Source organism: Theobroma umbraticum, unplaced genomic scaffold (genome assembly GCF_002168275.2).
Source record: "Theobroma umbraticum cultivar Fairchild unplaced genomic scaffold, ASM216827v3 scaffold_67.0, whole genome shotgun sequence".
Lineage (NCBI taxonomy): Eukaryota > Viridiplantae > Streptophyta > Magnoliopsida > Malvales > Malvaceae > Theobroma > Theobroma umbraticum.
In genome coordinates this window covers 5,756,554-5,780,865 of record NW_018397262.1, presented here as the reverse complement: position 1 = coordinate 5,780,865, position 24,312 = coordinate 5,756,554, and the positions used below count along the sequence as shown (strand labels likewise).

General features: G+C 33.0%; 4 protein-coding genes and 1 pseudogene across 5 annotated transcripts; 1 reads left to right on the top strand and 4 right to left on the bottom strand.

Moving 5' to 3' along the window:
- Positions 1 to 603: 603 nt before the first annotated feature.
- Positions 604 to 5,661, bottom strand: LOC110419358 (uncharacterized). Its single transcript, XM_021432366.2, has 6 exons — positions 4,521 to 5,661; positions 4,156 to 4,287; positions 3,720 to 3,983; positions 1,221 to 2,156; positions 989 to 1,126; positions 604 to 891 (listed from the first exon to the last, which is right to left on the bottom strand). Exons 1-6 carry the CDS (start codon positions 5,433 to 5,435, stop codon positions 604 to 606), a joined length of 2,673 nt encoding a protein of 890 aa, XP_021288041.2. The 5' UTR covers positions 5,436 to 5,661.
- Positions 5,662 to 5,798: 137 nt separating this feature from the next.
- Positions 5,799 to 9,176, bottom strand: LOC110419357 (nucleic acid-binding protein). The gene is made up of 8 exons (XM_021432365.1): positions 8,519 to 9,176; positions 8,190 to 8,235; positions 7,957 to 8,006; positions 7,794 to 7,835; positions 7,323 to 7,436; positions 6,424 to 6,502; positions 6,252 to 6,323; positions 5,799 to 6,158 (listed from the first exon to the last, which is right to left on the bottom strand). Exons 1-8 carry the CDS (start codon positions 9,028 to 9,030, stop codon positions 6,111 to 6,113), a joined length of 963 nt encoding a protein of 320 aa, XP_021288040.1. The 5' UTR covers positions 9,031 to 9,176; the 3' UTR covers positions 5,799 to 6,110.
- Positions 9,177 to 9,377: 201 nt separating this feature from the next.
- Positions 9,378 to 12,501, bottom strand: LOC110419353 (pentatricopeptide repeat-containing protein At4g21705, mitochondrial-like). Of its 2 annotated transcripts, none has more exons than XM_021432359.2 (3): positions 12,131 to 12,501; positions 9,818 to 11,270; positions 9,378 to 9,572 (listed from the first exon to the last, which is right to left on the bottom strand). In XM_021432359.2, exons 1-2 carry the CDS (start codon positions 12,410 to 12,412, stop codon positions 10,032 to 10,034), a joined length of 1,521 nt encoding a protein of 506 aa, XP_021288034.1. In that variant the 5' UTR covers positions 12,413 to 12,501; the 3' UTR covers positions 9,378 to 9,572; positions 9,818 to 10,031. The 2 variants fall into 2 exon arrangements, with proteins under 2 accessions (XP_021288034.1, XP_021288035.1); XM_021432360.2 differs by having other exon boundaries at positions 9,818 to 11,275; positions 12,131 to 12,258.
- A 287-nt stretch (positions 12,502 to 12,788) lies between these two features.
- Positions 12,789 to 13,770, bottom strand: LOC149527016 (uncharacterized; annotated as a pseudogene).
- A 1,324-nt stretch (positions 13,771 to 15,094) lies between these two features.
- Positions 15,095 to 15,595, top strand: LOC149527015 (uncharacterized). Its single transcript, XM_089783924.1, has 2 exons — positions 15,095 to 15,391; positions 15,584 to 15,595. The coding sequence occupies exons 1-2, from the start codon at positions 15,095 to 15,097 to the stop codon at positions 15,593 to 15,595; spliced, it is 309 nt and encodes a 102-aa protein (XP_089640050.1).
- Positions 15,596 to 24,312: the final 8,717 nt, after the last annotated feature.

The window sequence follows — 24,312 nt, the reverse complement described above, 5'->3', positions numbered from 1 at the left end:
GTTCTTTGCTTTGATTTACATTAGAGCTTAGAAAGTGTTCTAGGAGTAACAATTAGAATAATAAAACAATAATAATTGCAATCCCATATAGAGGTAATCCACTTAAGAATCATCTTACAACGTTGGAGTCATATTAAAGAGCTTGAACGTGACATAGGAGCAGTCTGTTCTGACAATAACGACCATAGCTTTGTTACCTTTCCTAAGCATAAGCCAATTTAAAAGGAACCTGCAATCATCAATTGGGATACTCTGTAAGGAAGCAACAACATGAACAATCAAGGGCTTACTTCTACTTAACTATCTAATTATGAGGAATGAGTGTTTTCCACCTGACTCCTCCAAGGATCAAGTTGTGGAAGTTAAAGAGGAAATGCAAATGGATTAACAAAAGCAAGTAGTTCTTTTAGAAATCAATTGTACCATTTGCTCTTTGACAGAAAAACCAAGGCAATATTCTTGAGCTGAAAATGAAATGCTAACAACCTACATTTCAACCTCAGACTCAGACAAGTTATCATATCAGCCAATTTTATTGTAAGAACTACAATTGAAAAAAGGGGTTGAAAATCAGGACTTACCTGTATCCTTGAGACAAAGATTTCAGTTGAATTGAAGTTGACATGCCTTGGAGCCCCTTGGGAACATTAATAATTTCCTGAGCATATCAAACTTTGAATCCAAAGGCAGATCACTGATGCCATTAGTACAGATTTCCATCATCTTCAGAACTCGGGCATTCTTCAAAATGAATTTTACCACTCTCAGCTGATATGTTAGACCTTCAAACCCTCTAAAATAGACCAATGTTAGGGGTGACAGCAAACATTTAGGAACACTCTTTGGGGGTTTCCAGCAGCATTCATGTCCAAGTCCACGGCAATTGGCATTCTGCTGAGGAAAGAACAACCAAGAAGAACTCACTAGACCACTGATTAGAAGAAAAAATGAACCAGTTTTATTGATTTTTTAGGTAAATGTGACCCACCTTAGCAAGAACAAGAACTTCTAAATTGTGGGAATATTCAAGGAAACGTGATACCACACTCCATCCACCACAACCAACACTTAGTTCCAGTCGGACCAGATTAAGAAACAAAGGAAAAGTTTTGCAGGTACCCAATGTCTGGGAGAGAAGACAATTAAAACAAGAGAAAAACCTTTGAGCATTGACAATGATAGTAACTATAAATTGTCACTAGTCAGCACATCCTACTTACCAGAGATGTGTACCAGTCCCAGTTGATGGAAAGACACTTGACATTGGAGAGAGCTTTGACAAGTGGAATGTGGCGATTTTCAAGGAATGAAACCGTTAGATTTGCTTCAACCAAGCTGGAGACATTCTCAATATCATATTCCAGGGGCAGGCTGTCTTGCAGATTTAGGTACTCAAGAACTGGGGCATTTATCTTAAGTTTGTGTGCTCCACGTCCAGTGGAGAAGCTTATGGACAAAGTCTTCAATGTAGAAATAGAAATATTGAAATCCAGTGCATTATCACCGTCAAATTTTTGAACAAGCAATTCTTGAAGAACAGGACAACCGGCAAAAAGCCTGGACACAGATTCATCACTTGCGTACTTAATCAAGGCAAGATGCAAAACCTTGAGACTTGGCAAAGAAACTGTTCCAGGAACATCAAGCACAATGCCATGAGTCAGTTTCAAAATATGTAGTGTTTTTGCCGTGAAAAGGGCACATGGTAACTTCAACAAGGGGGAATACTCATGGATGGTGATGTCTAATTCTTGTATCCCTCTCGCAGCTGCAGCCCAAAGCCAAGTGTTAACACTCGAGGGAGGGTAAACACGATGGAATTTGAGACGAAACTTGTCTAAAGAAGCCACTTTGTTAAGGATTAAAACTTCAGTGACAAATCGGATGAAATCAGTTCTGAGTTTTCCATTACTTCTGCAAAAGAGTGAGTCCTCCAGATCAAGAACAGGAACTGAAGTCCAAAGCCATAGCCATCTTTTCGACAGAATGGAAGTGGCCATTGCTTCTTTTGTTGGAAGAAATGATAATATGTGTTGAATTAGAACATCTGGCAATTGGCTAATTCTGTCAAGGAAGGTCTCTTGATCGGATAGTTTTTGACACTTTGAGCTAACATTGCTTTCTTGACATGCAGAGTTTTCCATGGATAATAATAACTGTGGGAAATGAATGGACAGACAGGGAATGGAGGTGTGAGATTGAGGAGGGAGAAAAAGAAAGGTATAAATGTATGGAGGGAAAGGGGATGGTTCCAGACTATTTCCCAGTACTGTACTCATATTCTCAAGCACTTGGCATGGAGAAATTATGAACTAGTCCTATATAACCAATTCAAAAGCTGACACTTATCAAACTTTTCATGTCAATGTAAATAAAATTACACCAATTGAAATAATAATTATACAAAATAAATAAATGCCCAAAGTTGCAATTATTCCTTATGCTTGTATAAGGGTAACTTTTTGTCTGATTGTTGTATATTAATGATAAGCTGTTCCTGATTATATTTGTTTGGCCATCTTAAAAGCTCAAAGCTCATATCCAAATTTACTTAGCTCATTTTAAACTCTTCTTTATGCTGTACATTTCATTGGGATGAGCTGAAATTGCTTGTTCAAATCCTCAACTCAAGCTTGACAGGAAGAATAAATCCACTTGTTTACTCAGAAAAGAAGTGAAATTTGAATACTATTTGGTGTAATATTTAAAAAAGTCATTAAATTATTTAAAAAAATTTACATCAATATTATTTTTTTATTATGTCTAATTAAGTTTTTATATTTTTATTTTAAATCAAATAAGCTTGTATGATTAATAGTTTATTAGTTACTCTTAATCAAAATATCACTTGTCATTATGTGGCATACATGTTGATGTATTATGATGGATGATAATGTGATATGCGCTAAAGTATTCTGATGACATAATTATATAACATTTTCATTCCCTTTACATTAAGGTCTCGTTAATATAAACATATTAAATTATATAATATAACAAAAAGACTATTGCATGCTCCTTGCAGTTCAAAGCTGGCATAAAAATAATCATAAAAATATGACTACTTTCAAATACATATTTCTCCTTATTTCCTTGGCATAAAAGGAACTTCAATAAATATTGTAAAAAACCTTATCCATGGATTGACCAAGAAATGAGTCTTCAAGCTGAAGAACAAGGAGCTTTAGTTAAGTTGGTAAACTCCATTTGCATGACTGACTCAGCCTTCCATTTCCATTGTTGCCTCCTGGTTTTACTGGCCTTTCTTTCTTGCCTTAGCAAGAAGGGAAAGAGGAGAGTGTTTGCCTTCCTATTTGGACAAAAGCAAAGTTTATTGAAGCCAACCTTTCTTTTGACTCAATTAAATAATGAAAACCTCTTTTTAACTCATGGATGTTCATGTCATCGTTAAAAGATTTTTCAAGATTTTGTTATGAAAAACAAATTAATTTTATTAAAAATATTTTAATTTGTTATTGTATCGTTAATACATTCTTTATGAACATTGGATTCGCATAATTGAATTGGAATCGAAAATTGAAAATCAAAAAGAAAACACAATTTCAACACTATTTGACCTAAAAATCTCATCATCAATATGTATATGTACAATATTTCTTCCAAGAATGAGACCAAAAGGGAGAAGTTGATGAGAAAGGATAATGGAATGGAGAGCTTCCTCACCATACAGGACCGCTTATTTTCCATCAGACCTGTTACTGTATTGCAACCTGACATGTCTTGGAGCCCCATTGGAACTCTGATAATCTGTTCCGAACAAACGACTTTGAATCCTGGGACATATCGAGGGTACAAATTTGCATGATCTCCAAGACTTTAGCATTCTTTAATATATATTCTACTGCTTGCATTTCACTTTGTAGACCTTGAAATACTTTGAAAGACACTGTTGTTAGACGTGATGACACACATGTTGGAACATACTCTGGCTCTGTCCATCGACTATCAATTGTTGAGTTATTCTGGGTAAGCACAGACACACATACAAATTATAAGCAGCAAGTTAGCAAACATAAGAGTAGCTTTTTTCAGCAAATTACCCGATTAGTCATCTTAATTATTACCCAATAAAATCTTACGTGATGAATCAGATAATTTTTTCTTGATTTTATGATGTTCTATTATTGAACTCACCTCAACAACAAGAGTTTGTAGGTTATGAGAAAGGGTAAGCAAGTGTGATAGTACATCCCAGCCAGGCAAACCAATTAATATCTCCAACTGGACCAAATTAAGAAACAAGGGATAAGCATAGCCATGGGGCACCTGTAAGAGAAGATATGCAATAATAAATACTATAGGACAGTCTCTGTTTTATTCTTCTTGTCACAATCTGACTTTTCTAACATAATTTTTAGTTCTAATTTGTTATTGATTTTTAAAACCAAAATCGAAAATTTTTTTGTTAGGAAAAAGAATCAAATTGTGACAATCAACAGCATTTTGTAAGAAATAGATAGAACTAGTACAATTTTTACACCATTGGAAACACATCTTACCGGTTCAGAATAGCAATATGAAGCTAAGGAAAGAAGCTTGACATTGTAGAGCACTCTGATAAGCTGGTTTAGGCTAATCCCATAATTAATATGAATATTTGCTTCAATTAAGCTAGATAAATTTCCAATGAAAGACACTTGGTGGTAACTTTCTTCAAGTTCCAAGTACTCAAGAACTGGGGCGTTTATCTCTAGTTTGAATTCAGCAAAGCGAAGATTTATGGACAAACTCTTCAAAGTTGGTGAGCAGAGTTTGATATCAAGTGTATTTTCATGGTAATCTGTTTTCAGAAGCAGTGTCTCAAGAACAAAGCAACCAGAAAAGAGCTTGCCCAGGGATTCATCATTGGCGATGTTGACATACAAAAGATGCAAGGTTTTGAGGCTTGGGAAAGAGACTGATGACTCACCAGGAATATCAATGAGAACCCCACCACTGAGTTTCAAGAACCTGAGAGTCTCTGCCTGGAAAAACCGGGAGGGCAGCTTCAAGAATCTATGTTTCGGAGTCGTGGAGATGGAGATATCGATTTCTCGGACACCTTTGTTGATAGCAGAGCAAACCCAGGTGTTAAAACATTTGGGTTCATAAATCGGACGGCAATCGAGACGAAACTTGTGCAAAGAAGCAGCTTCGTTAAGCAGCAAAACCCTGGAGACGAATTGCTTGAACTTGACCCTGGTTTGTCGTCTGGTTTCGCAACGGGTTGAGTCCTGAAGATGGAGAACTGGTAGTTTAGTCCAAAAGGGATACCATCTCTTGGAGAGAATGGAAGTGGCCACGGCATCTTGCGTAGGCAGAAAGGATAATATGTGTTCTATCAAGTGATCTGGCAATTGACTGATCCTGTCTAAGCAGCTTTCGGGTGATCGTTGGTGTTTCGAGTTTGGGTCAACTGAGTTTTCAGCCATCATCGATCAAACTGGCGAGATCAGGGTTTCTTGAATTCCGGAGAGTTTACAGGAAGGGGAAAGTGAAAGGGAAAGAATCCAATTCAATATATACTATTCCATAAAGTAATCATACTGGTGACTTGGCGTAGTCAAATAGTAACAGACCAACAATAATATTCCACGATTCTGGCAACATAGGATCAATCTTTCATTGTAACTTTCTCACAAGATTGGACCCACCGATCATTTTTATTTATCAGTTTTACTGCACGGCCCTTTTAAAAGCTCCAATTTCTTACGGCTCTCTCATTGTTGTTGTGCAAAGCTCACTTACAACTCATTTAGAGGGATTACACACAAACCAAACTACACTAATGCTAGCAATAGCATGAAATCTCATAACTATAGATTCGATAAAATACTCTTTTTGGATACTAAAGATGATCCAGAAACATGCTATTCCAATGTCAAATTCAATGAGAGGGCGAGCAGAAGGTAGTTATAAAACTGTTAACCCGGTAATGGATACAACTTTACTCAATCTGACAAGAATAGAAGGAAATTCTTTCTCCTGATACTATGCTCTCCTGGGCGGTAATTACAAAGCTTATAACCGATGAGATCCCCATGCATCTTACACGGCCAATGTGGAATGCATGATTTCTGAGTAGTTGAAACCCATATAGGTTATCCTTCTTACATAGCAACATCTGGATCCAGCCTTTTTTGTATGGCAGCTGCAGCCTGTAAAGATAAAACAGCAATATTACATCAATTATTACGATGAAATTATTCAAAATTTGCACAGATAAGACAAAACCAAGAGATCTTCCTCACCTCAAAGTTGCCAATTTTGTACTGGTAAGCCATCTCTTCCCGCAGCTGAGCTTGTTCTTTCATTGCTTGTGCCTGCAAATTCAGATAAGGAGGTGAGAAAACCTAACTTGGTCTTGAGTTTAACAAATTAGCAAAAGAGTGACTATGCTTAGAAGGCCAAGGAAGAGCTGACCATTCCACTCTGCATAGCACGCTTCAAACCTTCAACCTGTTCTTCCTTCTGCTTTTCACGGGCTATAAGCAGTTCTTGCCTGAAAATACAGAATTGGATTATGAGCCAACCCCAAGAACATAATGCATGTAATATTAATGACCTAATCATTGTTAACAATTTCAAATTTCACATTCCAATTCTCAAACCATGGAACTAAAGAGAAAAAGGAATTCAATATTTTTTTTCTCCAAAGAGACAGAAATTAACATTGAAGCAAAGATATACTACAGTAATGTAGGACCACTAAGCAGATATTACAAACAATTTTTGATAGGAACCTTTATGCACAATAAATCAAATCGACCTAATTACAATAGAGTTTTACCAACCCTTGTCCTTGTTTAGGTTCAATAACATCCTCATCATCTTATTAGACATACTTATTCAATGTCATACAATATAGCATCTTAAGTACTTTCTCAGATAGATACTTAAATTTTGAATTTGCATGTTGTACAAGGGCATAGAATTTGACAGTCTCTTAGAGTGATTAAGGGGTGTGTAAATAAACAGCCTCATAAAATTACAGATGCAAGATCAGTAAGTTGACAGAACCATATAATATTGAAATTGCTTTTAAAAAACCATCCCAATTACAGATTGAAGAAGTTTAATTTTATGATGCATCTAACAACCGAGCTAACAGATACAGAAAATGGCAATTTTTAAGCCATTATACCAATGAATTGCAAATCTGACTACAAGAATTGAGATTAAGACATATATGAAGGCAAGGATGATCAAACATAAGTCCAATTCAAATATAGCTATATTCAAGAAAAATGCAATAAAACTAGGATACCAGCTACTTTCAATATCAATATGGTATAAATGATGCAGTAAGCGTTACAACATACCGGCGCTGTTCTTCATCATTAAATACAGTACGCTCTGAATCGAGAACCTTTTTAATACCCTTTTTCTTTTCCTTCTCCATTTTACGCTTGTAATAAGCGTCAAGGTCATAATATCTGCAACAACCAATAATGAGGTCTTACTGTCAGGGGCAATACTGCAATGCATTGATGCTCCTACAAACAAAAGCTGAAACATGCCCAAAGATTGGAGGGGAAAAAGGCCTATAACCATCATGAACAGGAATAGAACAATAAGCAGCACATTAGACCAGCAAACATTGACTCCTTAAGTAATGAAATGGTCTACTTTACTATTGTTGCACAGGGTATGTTATGTACCTAAGGAGACAAAGGAACACAAAAGTCGAAAGACCTAAAGCCTATCCACGTCCTTTTTATTTCAATAAGAATTTATTAACACATATTCTTGTTGAAACAAGAATCGATATCATTAACTATAGAGAGCCTTACTTTTTGGAAGGAAAGGTGGCCGTGTTGTGATCCTCCATAAATCTGCAAAAATGAAACAAATTTTAGATTTGCAAATCGGATTTAAATATAATAGAGTTACATTTTTATACGTAATTATAAGAAGACCATGAGAAGAGAACCATATACAGATTGATGTACTTACTCTTTAAACAACTGCTTCTCTTCCCAGTTGGGCAAACTTTCCAAGTTAATCTGTGAAGAGGGATCATATATATAGTTGTAAACAAACTCCAAACCATCGATAAAAGGAGAAATGATTGATAAAGAACATGTATATTTCTCTCACTACCATGAAAGATGTATTTAGCAAATCCAACAAATGAATAAAGTATCAAAATGCTAGGGAATAATAACACAAATGATGCAACCAAATACCTGTTTCACTTCTGCTAACCATGCCGTGAACTCAGGTCGCTTGTTCCTACATAATACAGAAACAGTAATTACAATAAGAAAAGGAAAAGGTTCCGACTATCACATTCATCAGACATTTTCAATCTACACAACCTTGGAATCAGCATTTCTTTTAACATAAAGAACAACCTTGGCAACTGGAATATGGCAGTCTACAAGGAATATATCAAGCATTGCAATAAAAGGAACATATCAACTTTCATATTCATTTCCCTCCCAGTTTCAGATATGTATATTTGTCTCATCCCCAACAATTTTTAACAAGAATAAAAAAGTTGAATGAAAATTACCACATGTCAGTATCTCTGATAACTCCATATTTACCCCAAGAATTAGTAACTGCACCTTTCTTCCCTCTCTCCAACTTCTCCTTCTTTCTCTTTTCTTTCCTTTCCTTCTCTTTTCTCTTCTTCCTTTTCCTCTCTTCTTCTCTCTCTTTTTCCTTCCTTCTCCTCTTCTTTTCCTTCTCTTTCCTCCTCCTTTTCCTCCCCCTCTCTTCCCTCTCTCTCCTCTTCCTCTTCCTCCTCCTCCTCTCCTCCTCCGAATCCGAATACTCTGATTCCGAATCCGAATACTCCGACTCGGATTCGGACTCAGAATCCGAATACGAGTCCTCGTCTTCACTGCTACTGCTGCTGTATCGTTTTCGTGATTTGCTTGGTTTTTTCCCTCGGTCGCTTTTGCGGTGGTCTTTGGGCTTCGTCTTTTCGGGTTCAGGTTCGGATGTCGATTTCGGATTAGATGGCGTTTCTGTTTCTTCGTCGGAGTTCTCTGGGAGAGAACCGTCTCGAGCTTTGCCCATGCTTTCGGGTTTTTTGAGTTTTTGAGGTTAGGGGAGGGAAGAGGATGAGGGCTTTGGTACTTTGGGGTCGACCGTGTCGAGGCCTCCAGAAGGGGAAAGGTGTTGGGGGTGTGTTCGGTTGCAGGGAACACAAAATGGAAATTGAGAATGGGTTGGGCTAGGCTGATGCAACCCACTTTTGAATCCTTCAAGTGGGCTTGACTAGTACCATTTTAGTCAAAGGCAATTATCAACAGCCATGATTTTGATTTGTTTTTTCATTTTATTCTTGAATTGTTCCATGGCAGTTGCTTGTGTTAGCATCCAGTAGCGAACAGTTTGGTAGCTGCTCCAGGAGCTTTAGGCTCGTTGATGCATCGCCTTTGTTAGTTTATCTCGATCCAGCTAAAAAATGGTTATATGTTTTTATAATGAGGAATCGTACACGGCAACTTGATCGGTTTTCAGCTTGTCTCATGATGTTTCTTAAATTCATCGTTGTGCTTCTTCATTGTCATGCAACTCCATGACCGTCTTGTACAATGGATGCTCATCAAGTGCAGCTGCTCATATCAAACATAGCACAAATATAAGGTGAATGAACATAGTAATGAAACTGGACAGCGCCTGAAATCACTTAATCGAAATGTAACTATAACATTAGGATACTTAGTGTTTGCATACTAGATCCTTGGAATATATTTTGGATATATTGCCTTCACAGTGAAACTGGATCATTAAACCAGAAAATAGAGAATATTTGATCCTATACATGTCCTAATCTGTCTTCCCTCCCCCCACCCCCTACCTGTTGGCAAGAACAAATAAGCCAAACTTGCTCCCTGCGGAAGGGTAAAATGATCTTTCCAAAACTTACAATGTAGCAAGTTCAGGTCTTGAGAGCTAAAAGATTCCGTACCATCCACAACCAATACTTCAAGTGCCTCTAATTGCAACTCCCCCAGTGACTTAAGGGTGGCTTAATGTGCCAGTATAGTGGATGCTGCATATTAAAAACCGTTTTAAGAGTTTTGCTGTCGAAGGCTAAGGATCTTCATTGTTTCCTCATCTACATCTATTTTGTAATCCTTCATGCACTCCAAAAGCCCCTCTACTTCTTTGCCGTTTCTGATGTATGCCTTCAAGAGGGCATGGTACATTTCGCTCTTAGGTGGAACCTTTGCTATCAATAATTTCACAAAAGCTTCTGCATCTTCAACTTCTCCATTCTCACCTAGCCAACTCAATATGCTAGAAATCAAACTTGCTTTTGGCCTCCAGTCCCTATTTTGTGCCTGTACAGCAAGAGCTTCCTTAAAGCACTCAAAAGCCTTCTCCATATTGTTCTTATTCAAATATCCTGCCGCAATAATGGACCAACTGTTTGGAGTTGCAGTCTTCTTTCTCTTGATTATATCCTGTAGCTTTGCTTCGGCCTTTCCAATTAAACCTTTCTGACAATACCCAATAAGAAGTATATTTGGCACTCGGAAATCAAAAGTCTTGCAAGAAAACTCCCACTCCTCAAGCAACTTTTCAGTTTCTTCAAGCTCACCAAGCTTCACCAACGAACCCAGCATTGTTATGTAGTCTCTGTTGATTTGCTTCCTACATTTGGCCTTTTGAAGATCCCACAACCTTTTCATTTCATCTTTGTTTCCCAAACTAGCATAGAATGAAATCAAGTGGTTGTAGCCTACTGCATCTTTACCTACGTTCTTCTCACATTTCTTCACATAATAAAGTGCCTTCTCTTTAAGACCTGCTTTTATGTAGTGGTTTGCCACTGTAGAATAAGTAACCCAATCCATTTTGATGTGCCGATGGCTTTTCATTTCTTGTATAACTTTCTCCATGCTGTTAATATCAGCTCTTGCCCCATAAGAATTGATGCAAATTCTGTAGCTGAACTTGTCAGGGGAGACACCATTCCTCTTCATCTCTAACAATACATCAGGGACTTTTTCAAGCTGACCTGTGTTTGTGTAAAGGCACATTAGGTCATTGTAGTTGAGAGGAGAGGAAAGAAAACCCATCTCCCTCATCTTCTTCATAAGGGAAAGGGACTCATCAAGAAGGCCTTCTCGAACATAGCAATTTAAAAGAGCACCATAAGTCTTGACAGTTTTTTCTTGGTCTGTCATGCTACTAAAGAAGCTCTTTGCCGACATAAGCCCATGAACTCTACCAATTAGATCCAACTGCACTGCACAGTCACTTGATGAAAATTCAAGGTCACTGTTACTCATCCATTTGCAAACCTGCTCTGCCAAGAACCCAACATAAGCATACAAGAAACATACAAACTTTAAACTACAGGCAGACCATTTGGTAATAGGACAGAGGACTTTCTAGTTTACTGCATCCATGTATGGGAATCAATAGTTGCAAGAACAAAAGAAAGACATTTGCAGCATATAAACATAAACACATTTGCACATCTACAGCTAAAGACCTAACTAGTTTTTTCTAAATCTCGGTGCTGAAGTTATAACTTTCAGTACTTTCCTTATTATGACGGTAGGGCCAACTCCCAAAGCTAGAGGGATTACAGAAGCTAGCAACTTACAAGTATTGACGTTGATTTAAATCAGAGTTGGAGTCACTGATTAGTTTGAGGATTTAGATAGTGTCATTGGTTATTTCTTTCTTTCTTTCTTCTTCTTTAATTATCTGCTGCTTACAGCTTAAGAACAGCTTCAATAAATTCCCATTCCACTTCTCCATTGCAGTCCAAAGCAAGTTGTAGCCCTTAGTAAATGTTCAGATCAATTCCTATCAATTAAGGTTTCCTAAGAAAATGCCAACACTATAATCATGAGTTTTAATCTACTCTGTCTTAAAACCCCAACTTAACGAAACCTCACTAAACTTAATCACTTGTCCATTAAGAACAAAAACAAAACATTTTCTTTTCCTAACTATTCTCAACAACTAAAAACAAGCTTAATTGACCTCAATTCAAATTTTTCAACGATAAAACAGCGGAAAACAAAATACCCACATTTTCTTTTCCTTCCTTTTCATTATATTTGCAATCAACCCCCATTTTCCAACCAAAACATCAGCTATGCAACAGAAAAATCTCATTCAGTGACTCAAATTAATCAACTCCCTTTACCTCCAAGGCATGACTATAACGCCTACGAGCACGAAGGTCACGAATGATACGCTGCAGCTGCAATTCATTGACATGTCTCCCTTCTTGAACCCACTGTTGAAGAACCGGATCTACGCCGCATCTTGGGTCTCCTACCGCATTGATTCTTGAATAAAGGTTGTTGCTTTTCACTGTATTTGGTGTGAAACAATATGATTTTGTTCTTGCCAAGATTACATTTGCTGTTAAAGCGTTTGTCTTTTTGTTGCTGTTTAAGATTGCGAGAAAGGTTCCTGCTGCCATTGAAGCAAAGGCTTAGGGTTCAGTCTTGGTGCTGAAATTGATTGACCAAATAAAGTTGATAGAATGGAATGGGCCAGCAAATTAACGTGAGTTCTTGTGTCCGAAAGTTCTGCCCTATAAATAAATTATAGATAAGTATTTTACGATTGAATATAGGGTAACATACGATAAACATTAATGTTACATTAAAATGTTTTAATAAATAATAACAAAATGTTAAAACTATAATGCATTTGTCTTGCTGGCTCTTTTTCTTGTGCCCAGAGATGGATCTAGGATTAAATTACTGAGGGACAAAATTAGAAAAAGCTAACATGTTCATGTATATAAAAAGTTTAGGCTAAAAGGTCTATATATGTAACATATTTTTTGTAATTTATTGAACTTGAGCAAGACATTCTTTAATGTTATAACACTCATCAATAATTGAGTTTGTGTCAAACTTTTCGACAATCTTTCTTTCGATATAAGTAATCATTCAATCAGCAAGAACATCATCTTTCATCTTATTTTTAAGTTTATTTTTTATAATATTCATAATTAAAAATGGCTTCTCACTTGTGGCAATTAAAATTGAAAAAGTCAATAATAGGCAAAGCAAACGATCAATCAAATAATAAGTATAAGATTTTCTTGTTTTCTTCAGTCCTCGGCATAACTTGGAGATTGTTGACAAGTTTTTGAAATCAGGATGTTGAGGAACATCAAGCTCATAATGCTGTGCTTGTATTTTGAGATGCAACCTTTCTCGTTCAGTGAAATCACTAGGATGAAATCTTGCTGCCAAGTCAGAAATATGATCAACATTGAATAACCTATAACCATCTCTTGGATCCAATAAGCCGATGCTTTCATATTACCTCTGAATGCACATGCTTGGAAAGTGAGCCATTGGACTGCTTCAACAGAAGCCTTTAGTCTCAAAAGGGTTGTTTGCGATAGCTTGAGAATTTTGCCTATGAAAGACATTCTCTATATGTTGGGATTGATCCATCAAAGCATCGCAACATTGTACACAAATATTATGTGGTGAATTGGGAGTTGTTCCAACATGGCAAAGAAATGCACAACTAACTCCATCATTTACTTTCTTCCAAGATCGAAATCCCTGAACTGTAAATGCATCTTTCCCATCATTTCAAGGACCATCACTAAACAAGTAACAAGCTAAACAAAAAGCTGCATCTAATTTAGGTGAATATTCCAGCCATTTTGAAAAACTTCTTAAACAAAGAAGCTTGAAAACGATGAGGATGTGGTCCACCAGAAGTTGGATATTTAGTAAAAGGAGGCTGATATGGTCCTGATTTAATATAAGCACGACGAATCTTATCATGTTGATCAACTGAATAATCCCAAATTGTACACAAATAATAAGTATTTCACCTAATCAAGTACTAATGGGCATAAACTCTCAATTATATTTGTTTCTTAAGAATTCTAATGAATACATTAAATTAAGAAGAGAAAAAGAGACTTTTCTATATGGAGAATGAGCAAATAGACGAAGAAAACATAGCCTAATAAAAATTAGATTATGGATCTAATCTACACAATTTTAATGGAACTAGTAAATACTATTATGAACAATTTTAATTGAACTAGTAAATACTATTGTTAACAAAAATAATATACACAATTTTTATTGAACTAGTAAATACTATTGTGAACAAAAATTTTGTGACAATTTGTTAGCAAATTAAGGAATAAAGAAGAATTCAAAAGATGGAGAATAAGAAAATAGACGAAGAAAAGATAGGATTTTCCTAATGTGATTTCCTAAACTTAAGTTGCTTTGATAATGCAAGAAATTAACATTTACGATTTTTAAGATGATGTAAGTTTAGATAGGATTTGGGGATTTAAATGTTGAATATTATCATGTAATTGCTGCCTGATTGCTTGCAATGTGCTCTAATGAATTGTCTTGGAATTGTACTTCTTTTTGTAAGCCATTAATTATTTCATCCACTAAATGAGGTTATTTAAATTTGTAGCATTCCATTGGGAAACAGAATTTGATCCAAATATAACCACTCCATGCAAATCCTGCTAGAATCCTCTTTTTACGAAGTGCAAGGAACCCACCCTAGACAAAATCAGCTTTCAGCCTCGTTTGAAATTGTACTTGAATATCATTTCTTTTTTCTAAATATCATTTTTCTACAATTTTTCAACTTGTTAAGAACTTAAAATTTTAAATTGAAAATCTTGAACTCAAAAATTGAAAAAGGCTAATCTTGAGATTGAAGATTGAAAAAGGAAAAAGATTTATAAAACGAAAGGTGACCATCTCTTGTTATATAATCCAACATTGTATGTGTCCAAAAAAAAAATAGATAAATAACTAATTAATTATTATGTTAATGATAACCTCTTGTTTTAATAGAAATTTTGTAATAATAACATGGAAACCTAACCACCGTGCTTTCATCTTTGTTGCTTTAATGTCACAAATAAAGAAACGCTCATGGTTTAAAATTTAGCAAATTAATTCATAAACTGAAAAACTTAATGCTTTTAAACCTGAAATCCCATTAAAACATTTTTGAATACATCTTACTCTCTCCTCCCTTGTGGTTATCTTATAAATAAACATTTTCTAGGTAAACTAATTCTTGTAGCAATACCAAAGTATCCTGCCAACCAAAACGAGAGACAACAATTACTCCTTGAGTCGTGATGGCAAGTTTCAATGTTTATGTGGTTTTTGGAGTTTTGACTATAATGGCAAGTGGAGCGGTGATGGCTTATAATGTTGATCCCATCAAGGCATATAATTGTGAAACTAAGATGACATTGCATTGTGTCATTGAAGTTTTCGCAAGTATATTCAAGACCGGAATTGTTACAGATAATTGTTGCATTGAGCTTATAGGACTTGGTCAATTTTGTCATGATGCATTCATCCAGAAAACTCTTCAGAATCCTCTATTCAAAAATAATGATACATCAGAGATCTTATTAAAGAGTGCACAAGTATGGAATAAGTGTACTTTAGTTAACAAAGATGTTTCGTCTTCTCTTTCTCCTTATTAAGAAGATCGAAAATGAAGTTTTATCAATAAACATTAAAAAAATACTACCTTTGTCATTTGCAGTGTATCTCATGGTATTAAAGAAATCCTGGTCCTAAACTTTTGATTCCTATGCATTTGTTGGGTTTTTCAGGATTTGGAATGAGAAATCTTCAAAGAGTGGAGACATTAATGTTACATAACAAAATGTTTTAATAAATAATAACAAAATGTTAAAATTGTAATGCCTTTGTCTTGCAGCTTCTTTCTCCTGTGCTTTTTGGCTGTGTTGAGGTGTTACTGTATGCTTATAATGCCTCATATGGTGCCTTTTTTATTTTTGGGGTTGTTTCAGAAGTGTTTCATATATACTGATTTTTTTTATAAGGGCAATTATATCACAAACGAGTTTGTGTTGTGTATAGTTTTGATTGGGGTGTTTTTTTGGTATTATTGCCATTACACCCAAAGAATACGAACTTCTCTTGTTTTGATAGTTGGTAGAATACCTTTGTAATGCACATAACTTTATTTCATTGTTTTTATTCTTTCACAGCATATGTAGGTAAAAATTTATGTCTGCAAACCAAAAGACTAGTAAAAGAGTAAAAAAACTATGCAAAAAAATATAAAAGAAATATTTTCCATTTTTACCTTCTACATTGCTGAAGTAGAAGTTGCATTTGTCAAGCCATTTGAACTCATAATATAAGATAATACTATCAATTGGTGTTTTTCTGGGGGGGGATATATATATATATATATATCCTAACAAACAAAAAGAATAAAATTAAAACTGGTTGTAATTTATTAACATATCCTGGGGGAAAAAAATTACTGCTTATCCATGGAGGATAGGATAGACCCACCCCAGCTTGTAAAGGCACCAATGAATTTTTTTTTCTGCAATTTTATTTGGCCACCCATCCATGATGTGTTATAGATTTTGGAGTTATTGTTGAAACCTTTACTATCTTCTTTTTCAAGCAAAGACTTCATCGAAAGTTCTCAATCTAGAACAGAATCTCTCAAAATTCTGTGTCTAAAAGTGGAAGCAACATGAAATTGTTTCAAATTTTAAAGACATTTCAATCTCAATAGCATTCATTTCAACTTCAATAGCATTTATAAATATTTTATCTGATCAGGTACACACACGTCTCTTTTTGTTTTCTATATTTGTGATGTGTTATAGATTTTAGAATTATTGTCGAAAGCATTACTATCTTCTTTTTCAAGCAAAACGTTGGGACTTCATTGAAAGTTCTCAACCTAGAAAAGAATCTCTTCAAATTCTACATATAAAAGTGGAAGCAACTTAAGATTATTCCAAATGTTAAAAGACATTTCAGTTTCCATAGCATTTATAAGTATTTCACCTGATCAAGTACTAATGGGCATAAATTCTCAATTATATTTGTGTCTTAAGAATTCTAATGAATGCATTAAATTGAGAAAAAAAAAAGACTTTTTATAAGGAGAACGAGCAAATAGACAAAGATAACATAGCCTAATAAAAATTAGATTATGGATCTAATCTACATAATTTTAATGGAACTAGTAAATACTATTATTTTGTTAATGATAACCTCTCATTTTAATAGAAATTTTTTAATAATAACATGGAAACCTAACCATCGCACTTTCATATTTGCTGCTTTAATGTCATAAATAAAGAAACGTTTGTGGTCTAAAATTTAGCAAATTAATTCATAAATTTAAAAACTTAATGCTATTGTACTTGAAATCTCATTAAAATATTTTTGAGTACGTTTTACTCTCTCCTCCCTCGTGGTTATCCTATAAATAAGCATTTTTCAGGCAAATTAATTCTTGCAGTAGTACCAAAGTATTCTGCCAACAAAAACGAGAGACAACAATAACTCCTTGAGTCGTAATGGCAGTTTTCAATGTTTATGTTGTTTTGGAGTTTTGACTATCATGGCAAGTGGAGCGGTCATGGCTTATAATGTTGATCCCATCAAGGCATATAATTGTGAAACTAAGATGACATTGCATTGTGTCATTTAAGTTTTTACAAGTATATTCAAGACCGGAATTGTTATAGATAATTGTTGCATTGAGCTTATGGGACTTGGTCAACTTTGCCATGATGTGTTAATCAAGAAAACTCTTCAAAATCCTCTATTTAAGAATAATGATACATCAGTGATCTTATCAAGGGGTGCACAAGTATGGAATAAGTGCACTTTAGTTAACAAAGATGTTCTACCCTCTCCTTCTCCTTATTAGGAAGGTCAAAAATCTAGTTTTGTCAATAAATATTAAAAAAATATTACTTTTGTCATTTGCAATGTATCCCATAGTATTAAGAAATCATGATCCTAAACTTTTGATTCTAACGCACTTATTGGGTTTTCACGATTTAGAATGAGAAATATTGAAAGAGAGGAGACATTAATGTTAAATAAAAAAAATATTTTAATAAATAATAACAAAATGTTAAAACTGTAATGCCTTTGTGTTTCATTTTCTTTTTCTTGTGCTACTTGGCTACGTTGAGGTGTTACTGTATGCTTATAGTGCTTCATATAGTGCCTTTCATGTTTTTGGGGTTGTTTTAGAAGTGTTTCATACATATTGATATTTTTAATAGGGGTAATTATGTCACAAAGGGGTTTGTATCGTGTACAGTTTTGATTACAGGGTTTCTTTGGTATTATTGCTCAAGAGGGCATTCTCACGCCAATGTGACGTCTGGTGTCCTTATATTAGACTTGAACTATTACTTATGTATTTTAATTTGAATTTCAAATTAAATTTCAATTTCATTTTTCAATACTAACTTTTGTTATGAAATGTGGATTTGATGTTTGAGTTGAGACGAGAAAGAGATTATTTATTATGATTTTTATTAATTTATCGATGGAAAAATAGATGGAATTCCATATATAATTAATTACTTCATCATTGACAAAATTCCATAAGTAACTTCAATAGTTTTTTATAGATTTGATACTAGTTCGACCATTTTTCGCCTTTCTCAACGAAATTTTCCATTGAAAATTTCAAAGTTCTATTGATGAAATTTTTTAATTTTTTAACCATTGGCATTGCTTACTAAATTTTCAATAGCGAAATTTTTGATGAACTTTTTTTTGCGAGTTTTTATTGGAACAAGTTGGTTTTTGTAGCATTAAAATTGGATTAATTATTAAAAAATGGTCTTACTCTAATTTAATTTCAAAATTTATAAAAATGACTACAGACAAAATTGGGGTGTCTACAAATATTATTTTATATCAAGATTTGAATAAAAATACTATGATATGTATGGAAATTTGATTTTTCCTACAAAAAATGTTGTTGATCTTAATTTAATCTAATTTCAAAATTTACAAAATTGACCTTGAATAAAGTGGATCGTCTACAAATATTATTTTATATCAAGATTTGAATAAAAGTGCTCAAATATGTACGTATATTTTTAAAGTACTTTTTCTATTTATGAACATCATCATATACCCAAAACTATATTCACAAAAAAATTTACTTTTCATTATCATGGTATAAACGAACAAACTGAAGATTATAATGAAATTGGATTGTCTTTATCCAAAAAAAACAACAATGAAAGTATATTATTTCTTTAGAATTTTTATTGATAAAACAAATTATTAACCTTTTCAAGGAGAAGGAGTGGGTGAAACATCCTCGCCAACTAAAGTACACTTATTCCATACTTGAGATGCTTTTGATAAAATCACTAATGTATCATTATTTTTAAATAAAGGACTTTGAAGAGTTTTTTTCACCAATGCGTTATGACAAAATTGACCAAGTCTTATAAGTTCATGACAACAATTATCAGAAATGGTTCCAGTCTTGAATATACTGGCAAAAACCTCGATAACACAATGTGTTGTCATCTTAATTTCACAATTGTTTGTTTTGATCGGATCAACATCACGAGCCATGACTGCTCCACTTGTCATAATCACCAAAACACCAAAAGCAATATAAAGGTTGAAACTTGCCATTTCACTCAAGGAATATTAGCTTCTCTTGTTTTGATAGCTGGTAGAATACTTTTGTATTACTGCAAGAACTGATTTGCCAAGAAAATATTCATTTATAAGGTAAAAGGAGGAAAGACGTTATAAAAATCTTAAAAACATTTCAACTTCAATAGCATTTATAAGTATTCCACCTTATCAGGTACTAAAGGGCAGAAACTCTTAATTGTATTTGTTTCTTAATAATTTCAATTATATTCGTTTCTTATAGAATGTGTAGATGAGATTTATAATCTAATTTTATTAGATTATTCTTTCTTCGACTATTTGCTGATTCTCAATAAATAACTCTTATTTCTTCTTTCTTAATTTAATGTGTTCATTGTTAATCCTAAGAAAGACCAACAACAACTATATAATAACAAAGCTACCATAGCCTCTCTAAGAGAACTTCAAAGCTCCATCCTCAGACCAGAGCATAATGCATTCTTCTTACAGCAGTTGGTTTGCAAAGGAATTAGAATTTAACAAAGATTATGATAAATGTCCTAAACCTTGTCACTTTTTAATAGTTGTGCTGAGAATTCTACATTTTTTCACTTAACTTGTTAATTGAATTCGACTAATTTTCTACATATGCCAGCTAAAACTTAAGCAAAATTAAATTGAATTTGACCCAAATATAACCACCTTATTCAAAACCTGCCAAAATCCCCTCTTTACCAAGTGAAACCCACCCTATACAAAATCAGCTTTCAGCCTCGTTTTGAAATTGTAATTGAAAATCTCAAGCTCCAATATTGAAAAAAAAACGGTATAGACTTGAAGATTGAAAAAAGAATAAGATTTATAAAAGAAAGATGATCATCTCTTGTTTATATAATCCAAGATTGTATGTGTCCAAAAAATTATAGGTTAATAACTTATTAATTAGTATGTTAATTATAACCTCTTGTTTTAATGAAAAATTGTAATAATCACATGGAAGGCTAACTATAGCACTTTTATATTTGCTACATTAATGTCACAAATAAAGAAACACTTGCAGTTTAAGATTCAGCAAATTAATTCATAAACTGAAAACTTAATTCTATTGAACCTGAAATCTCATTAAAACTCTTTTGAATACATCTTACTCACTCCTCCCTCATGGTTATCCTATAAACAAACAATTTCCAAGCAAACTAATTCTTGCAGCAGTACCAAAGTATTCTGCCAACCAAAACGAGAGACAACAATTACTCCTTGAGTAGTAATGGCAAGTTTCAATGTTTATGTGGTTTTTGGAGTTTTGACTATCATGGCAAGTGGAGCGGTCATGGCTTATGATGTTGATCCCATCAAGGCAAATAATTGTGAAACTAAGATGACATTGCATTGTGTCACTGAAGTTTTTGCAAGTATATTCAAGACAGGAATTGTTACGGATAATTGTTGCATTGAGCTTATAAGACTTGGCCAATTTTGCCATGATGCATTCATCAAGAAAACTCTTCAAAATCTTTTATTTAGGGATAATGATACATCAGAAATCTTATCAAGGGGTGCACAAGTATGGAATAAGTGCACTTTAGTTAACAAAGATATTTCGCCATCTCCTTCTCCTTATTAGGAAGATAAAAAATCTAGTTTTATCAATAAATATTAAAAAAAATTACCTTTGTCATTTGCAGTGTATCCCATGGTATTAAAGAAATCATGATCCTTAACTTTTGATTTCAATATATTTGTTGGGTTTTTAGGATTTGGAATGAGAATTCTTCAAAGAGTAAGAGTTTTGTAAGCTGCATCAAGAATTGGACTCTCTACTGTACTAATGTTACATAGCAAAAAGTCCTAACAAAGAGCTTTATCACTTTTGTTTCATATTATCTATTGGCATAAATCCAAAAAAAATCCTAAACTATTCAACAAAATTCAAATAAGCTATTTTATTTTTATTATATTTAATCAAGCTCTTGTACTTTTATTTTCAGCTAAATAAGCCCTTATACTTTTAATTTCAATCAAATAAGCTTTTATAATTAATGATTAATTTAATTAAAATGTCATTTGTCATATTAACATATCATAATTGATGATGATGTGGTATGTTGATATATCATAATTGATGATGACATAAAAAGCTAATTTGATATGATAGCATAATCGTATAGTGTTTATTTATTTATATTGCCAGTAAAAGTGTTCATGAGTTAAGCTCGGCTGACACCTTTAAAACTCAAGGCAAATTGTTCCGTTTAATATTTTTTATTTTTGGAAAAGCAATTAACTTTTATATTAACATTTTTAAATATATTTAAAAAATTAAATAAAAATAAATTTTTATTAATGTGATAATATCTTGAACTGAATTCGGGCCTGAAAAATCTTGTTCACTACTTAGCCCAATATTGCACCTTACCTATTTTTATTCCTATGTTAATTATTGAATGCTAGTCTCAAATATGTCTTTCATGGTCAAGATCCACAAAGAATATCATTAAAGATCTTGGAGCTTCCACATCTTTAATCTTTCATCCGGGAATGCATCGTCCCCCATTGGTTATGGATAATTTCAATAGCCAGAAAAAGTGAAGGAAAAAACATTTTTCTTTGCATTGATTAATCTGACTAACAAATATTCTTTTTAATTAAAAGAAATTTTCACAAATGAATCAAATGCTAAGGTAGGCTACTATTGAGTTTAAGATCATAGTTTGATATAGAACAAGAACGACGGTAACTTAGTTTCTCATGAAATTGTGGCTCATTGTATTACATTTTTATTGAGAAAAATATGAAAGCCACAAATTGGATAACATATGAAGTTTTAGCCCTTAGTAAATGTTCAGATCAATTCCTACCAATTAAGGTTTCCTAAGAAAATGCCAGCACTATAATCATGAGTTTTAATCTACTCTGTCTTAAAACCCCAACTAACCTTAATCACTTGTCCATTAAAAGACAAAAACAAAACATTTTCTTTTCCCTAACTATTCTCAACAACTAAAAATAAGCTTAATTGACCTCGATTCAATATTTTTCAATGACAAAACAGCAAAAAACAAAATACCCAAATTTTCTTTTCCTTCCTTTTCATTAGTTTAGCAATCATTCTCCATATTCTAACCAACCAATACATAAGCTATGCACCGGAAAAACCTCATTCAGTGACTCAAATCAGTAAACTCCCTTTACCTCCAAGGCATGACTATAACACCTACGGGCACGTAGGTCACGGATGATACGCTGCAGCAGCCATTCATTGACATTTCTTCCTTCTTTAACCCACTGTTGAAGAACCGGAGCTACACTGCAACTTGGGTCTACTACAGCATTGATTCTTGCATAAAGTGGTTACTTTTTTCTGCATTTGGTGTGAAACAGTACGTTTTTGTTCTTGCCAAGATTACATTCGCTGTAAAAGCTTTGATCTTGGTGTCGTTTAAGATTGTGAAGAAGGTTCCTGCTGCCCTTGAAGCAAAGGGTTTTAAGTTCTTTACAGGTTTGGGAAGGCACTTCGTTGCCGAAATTGATTCGACAAAGGAAGTTGATGGAATACAATGAGCCAGCAAATTAATGTGAGTTTTTGAGCCCAAACGTTATAAATAAATGTTGTGAATATTTTTTAACTTGTTCTACATTTTTGAAAAAAAAAAAAAACCTCAAACCTCTACATGTGATAAATTACGATGATAATAATAAGTATTCTATAGTCCGATATTTTATAATATTCGATCCAATTATATAAAATATGATTTTTAATAAAATTCAAATTATAAAATTATTATTTATTGCAAATGTAAATAATAATTATATAATATTTACAATTTGAATTCGATTATAAATAATAATTTTTAACATTAAATTTTAATTTATTTATTATTTAAAATTAATAAAATAATTATTAAAACTTATTAATTATTTTAAATATGATTTTAAATTTCTATTTATTTTTATGAATTAATATTAATTTCATTTTCATTATTAATATATAAATATTAATTTTAATTAATTTTTTATTACAAATTCAAATTATTTATAAATATTAATAATTAAGATAGAGAATTGAAAATTAATTTTTAATCAAATTTAAATAAAAATTTAGTAATTAAATTTTAATTAAGTTGAAATTTCAATAAATTCAATGATAAACCAAATGATCTCCTAGTTTACCTTTTCTGTTTTTGAGGTATAATATTGGTCATAGCAAAGTCTTGTGACAAACTCACAATTTTCAGTATGAATGGCCTTTTCATTAAATTAAACGGATTGATAATATACCTAGTTTTAAAATTCATACTTTACTACTTTCAAAAAAAAAAATTCATAATGAGGATTTACCTACGGGTCTTCATATTTTTTATTCTCCGCCCATTAGGATTATTTATTTTTTACTTGTAGATAATCTAGGTATATCTTGGCCTACAATAATATAACTAATTTTTATTGTATTCCCTAGTATAACAAAAAAATTCATACTTTACTTATATAATATTTGATATAGAACCAAGTGGATTTTGAGTATATATATGAGATATCTTTTCAACTCAAATTTGATATTTTTATTTTGGATAAGAAATCTTATATATTTACAAATTATATATATATATATGAGATAGATTGATAGATAAGCATCATACATAAAGAAAAGATAAGGATAAAAATATATCATTAAATTGGTTTTCGATAAACATTTATTATGTATATCAATAAAAATTACGAATTATAAAAAATTTTATATTGCAATTTAAGTTACTCCTACTTTTAATATACATAATAATAATTTAATAATTTAATTATAAAAATACCATATATCTATAACTTAACGATATCTAAAAATTGAATTGAACTTGATAAGTTTAGTAGGGTGATGATGATCGTGAGACTACAAGGATTAATGATCGGATTTAGGGTTTATAAT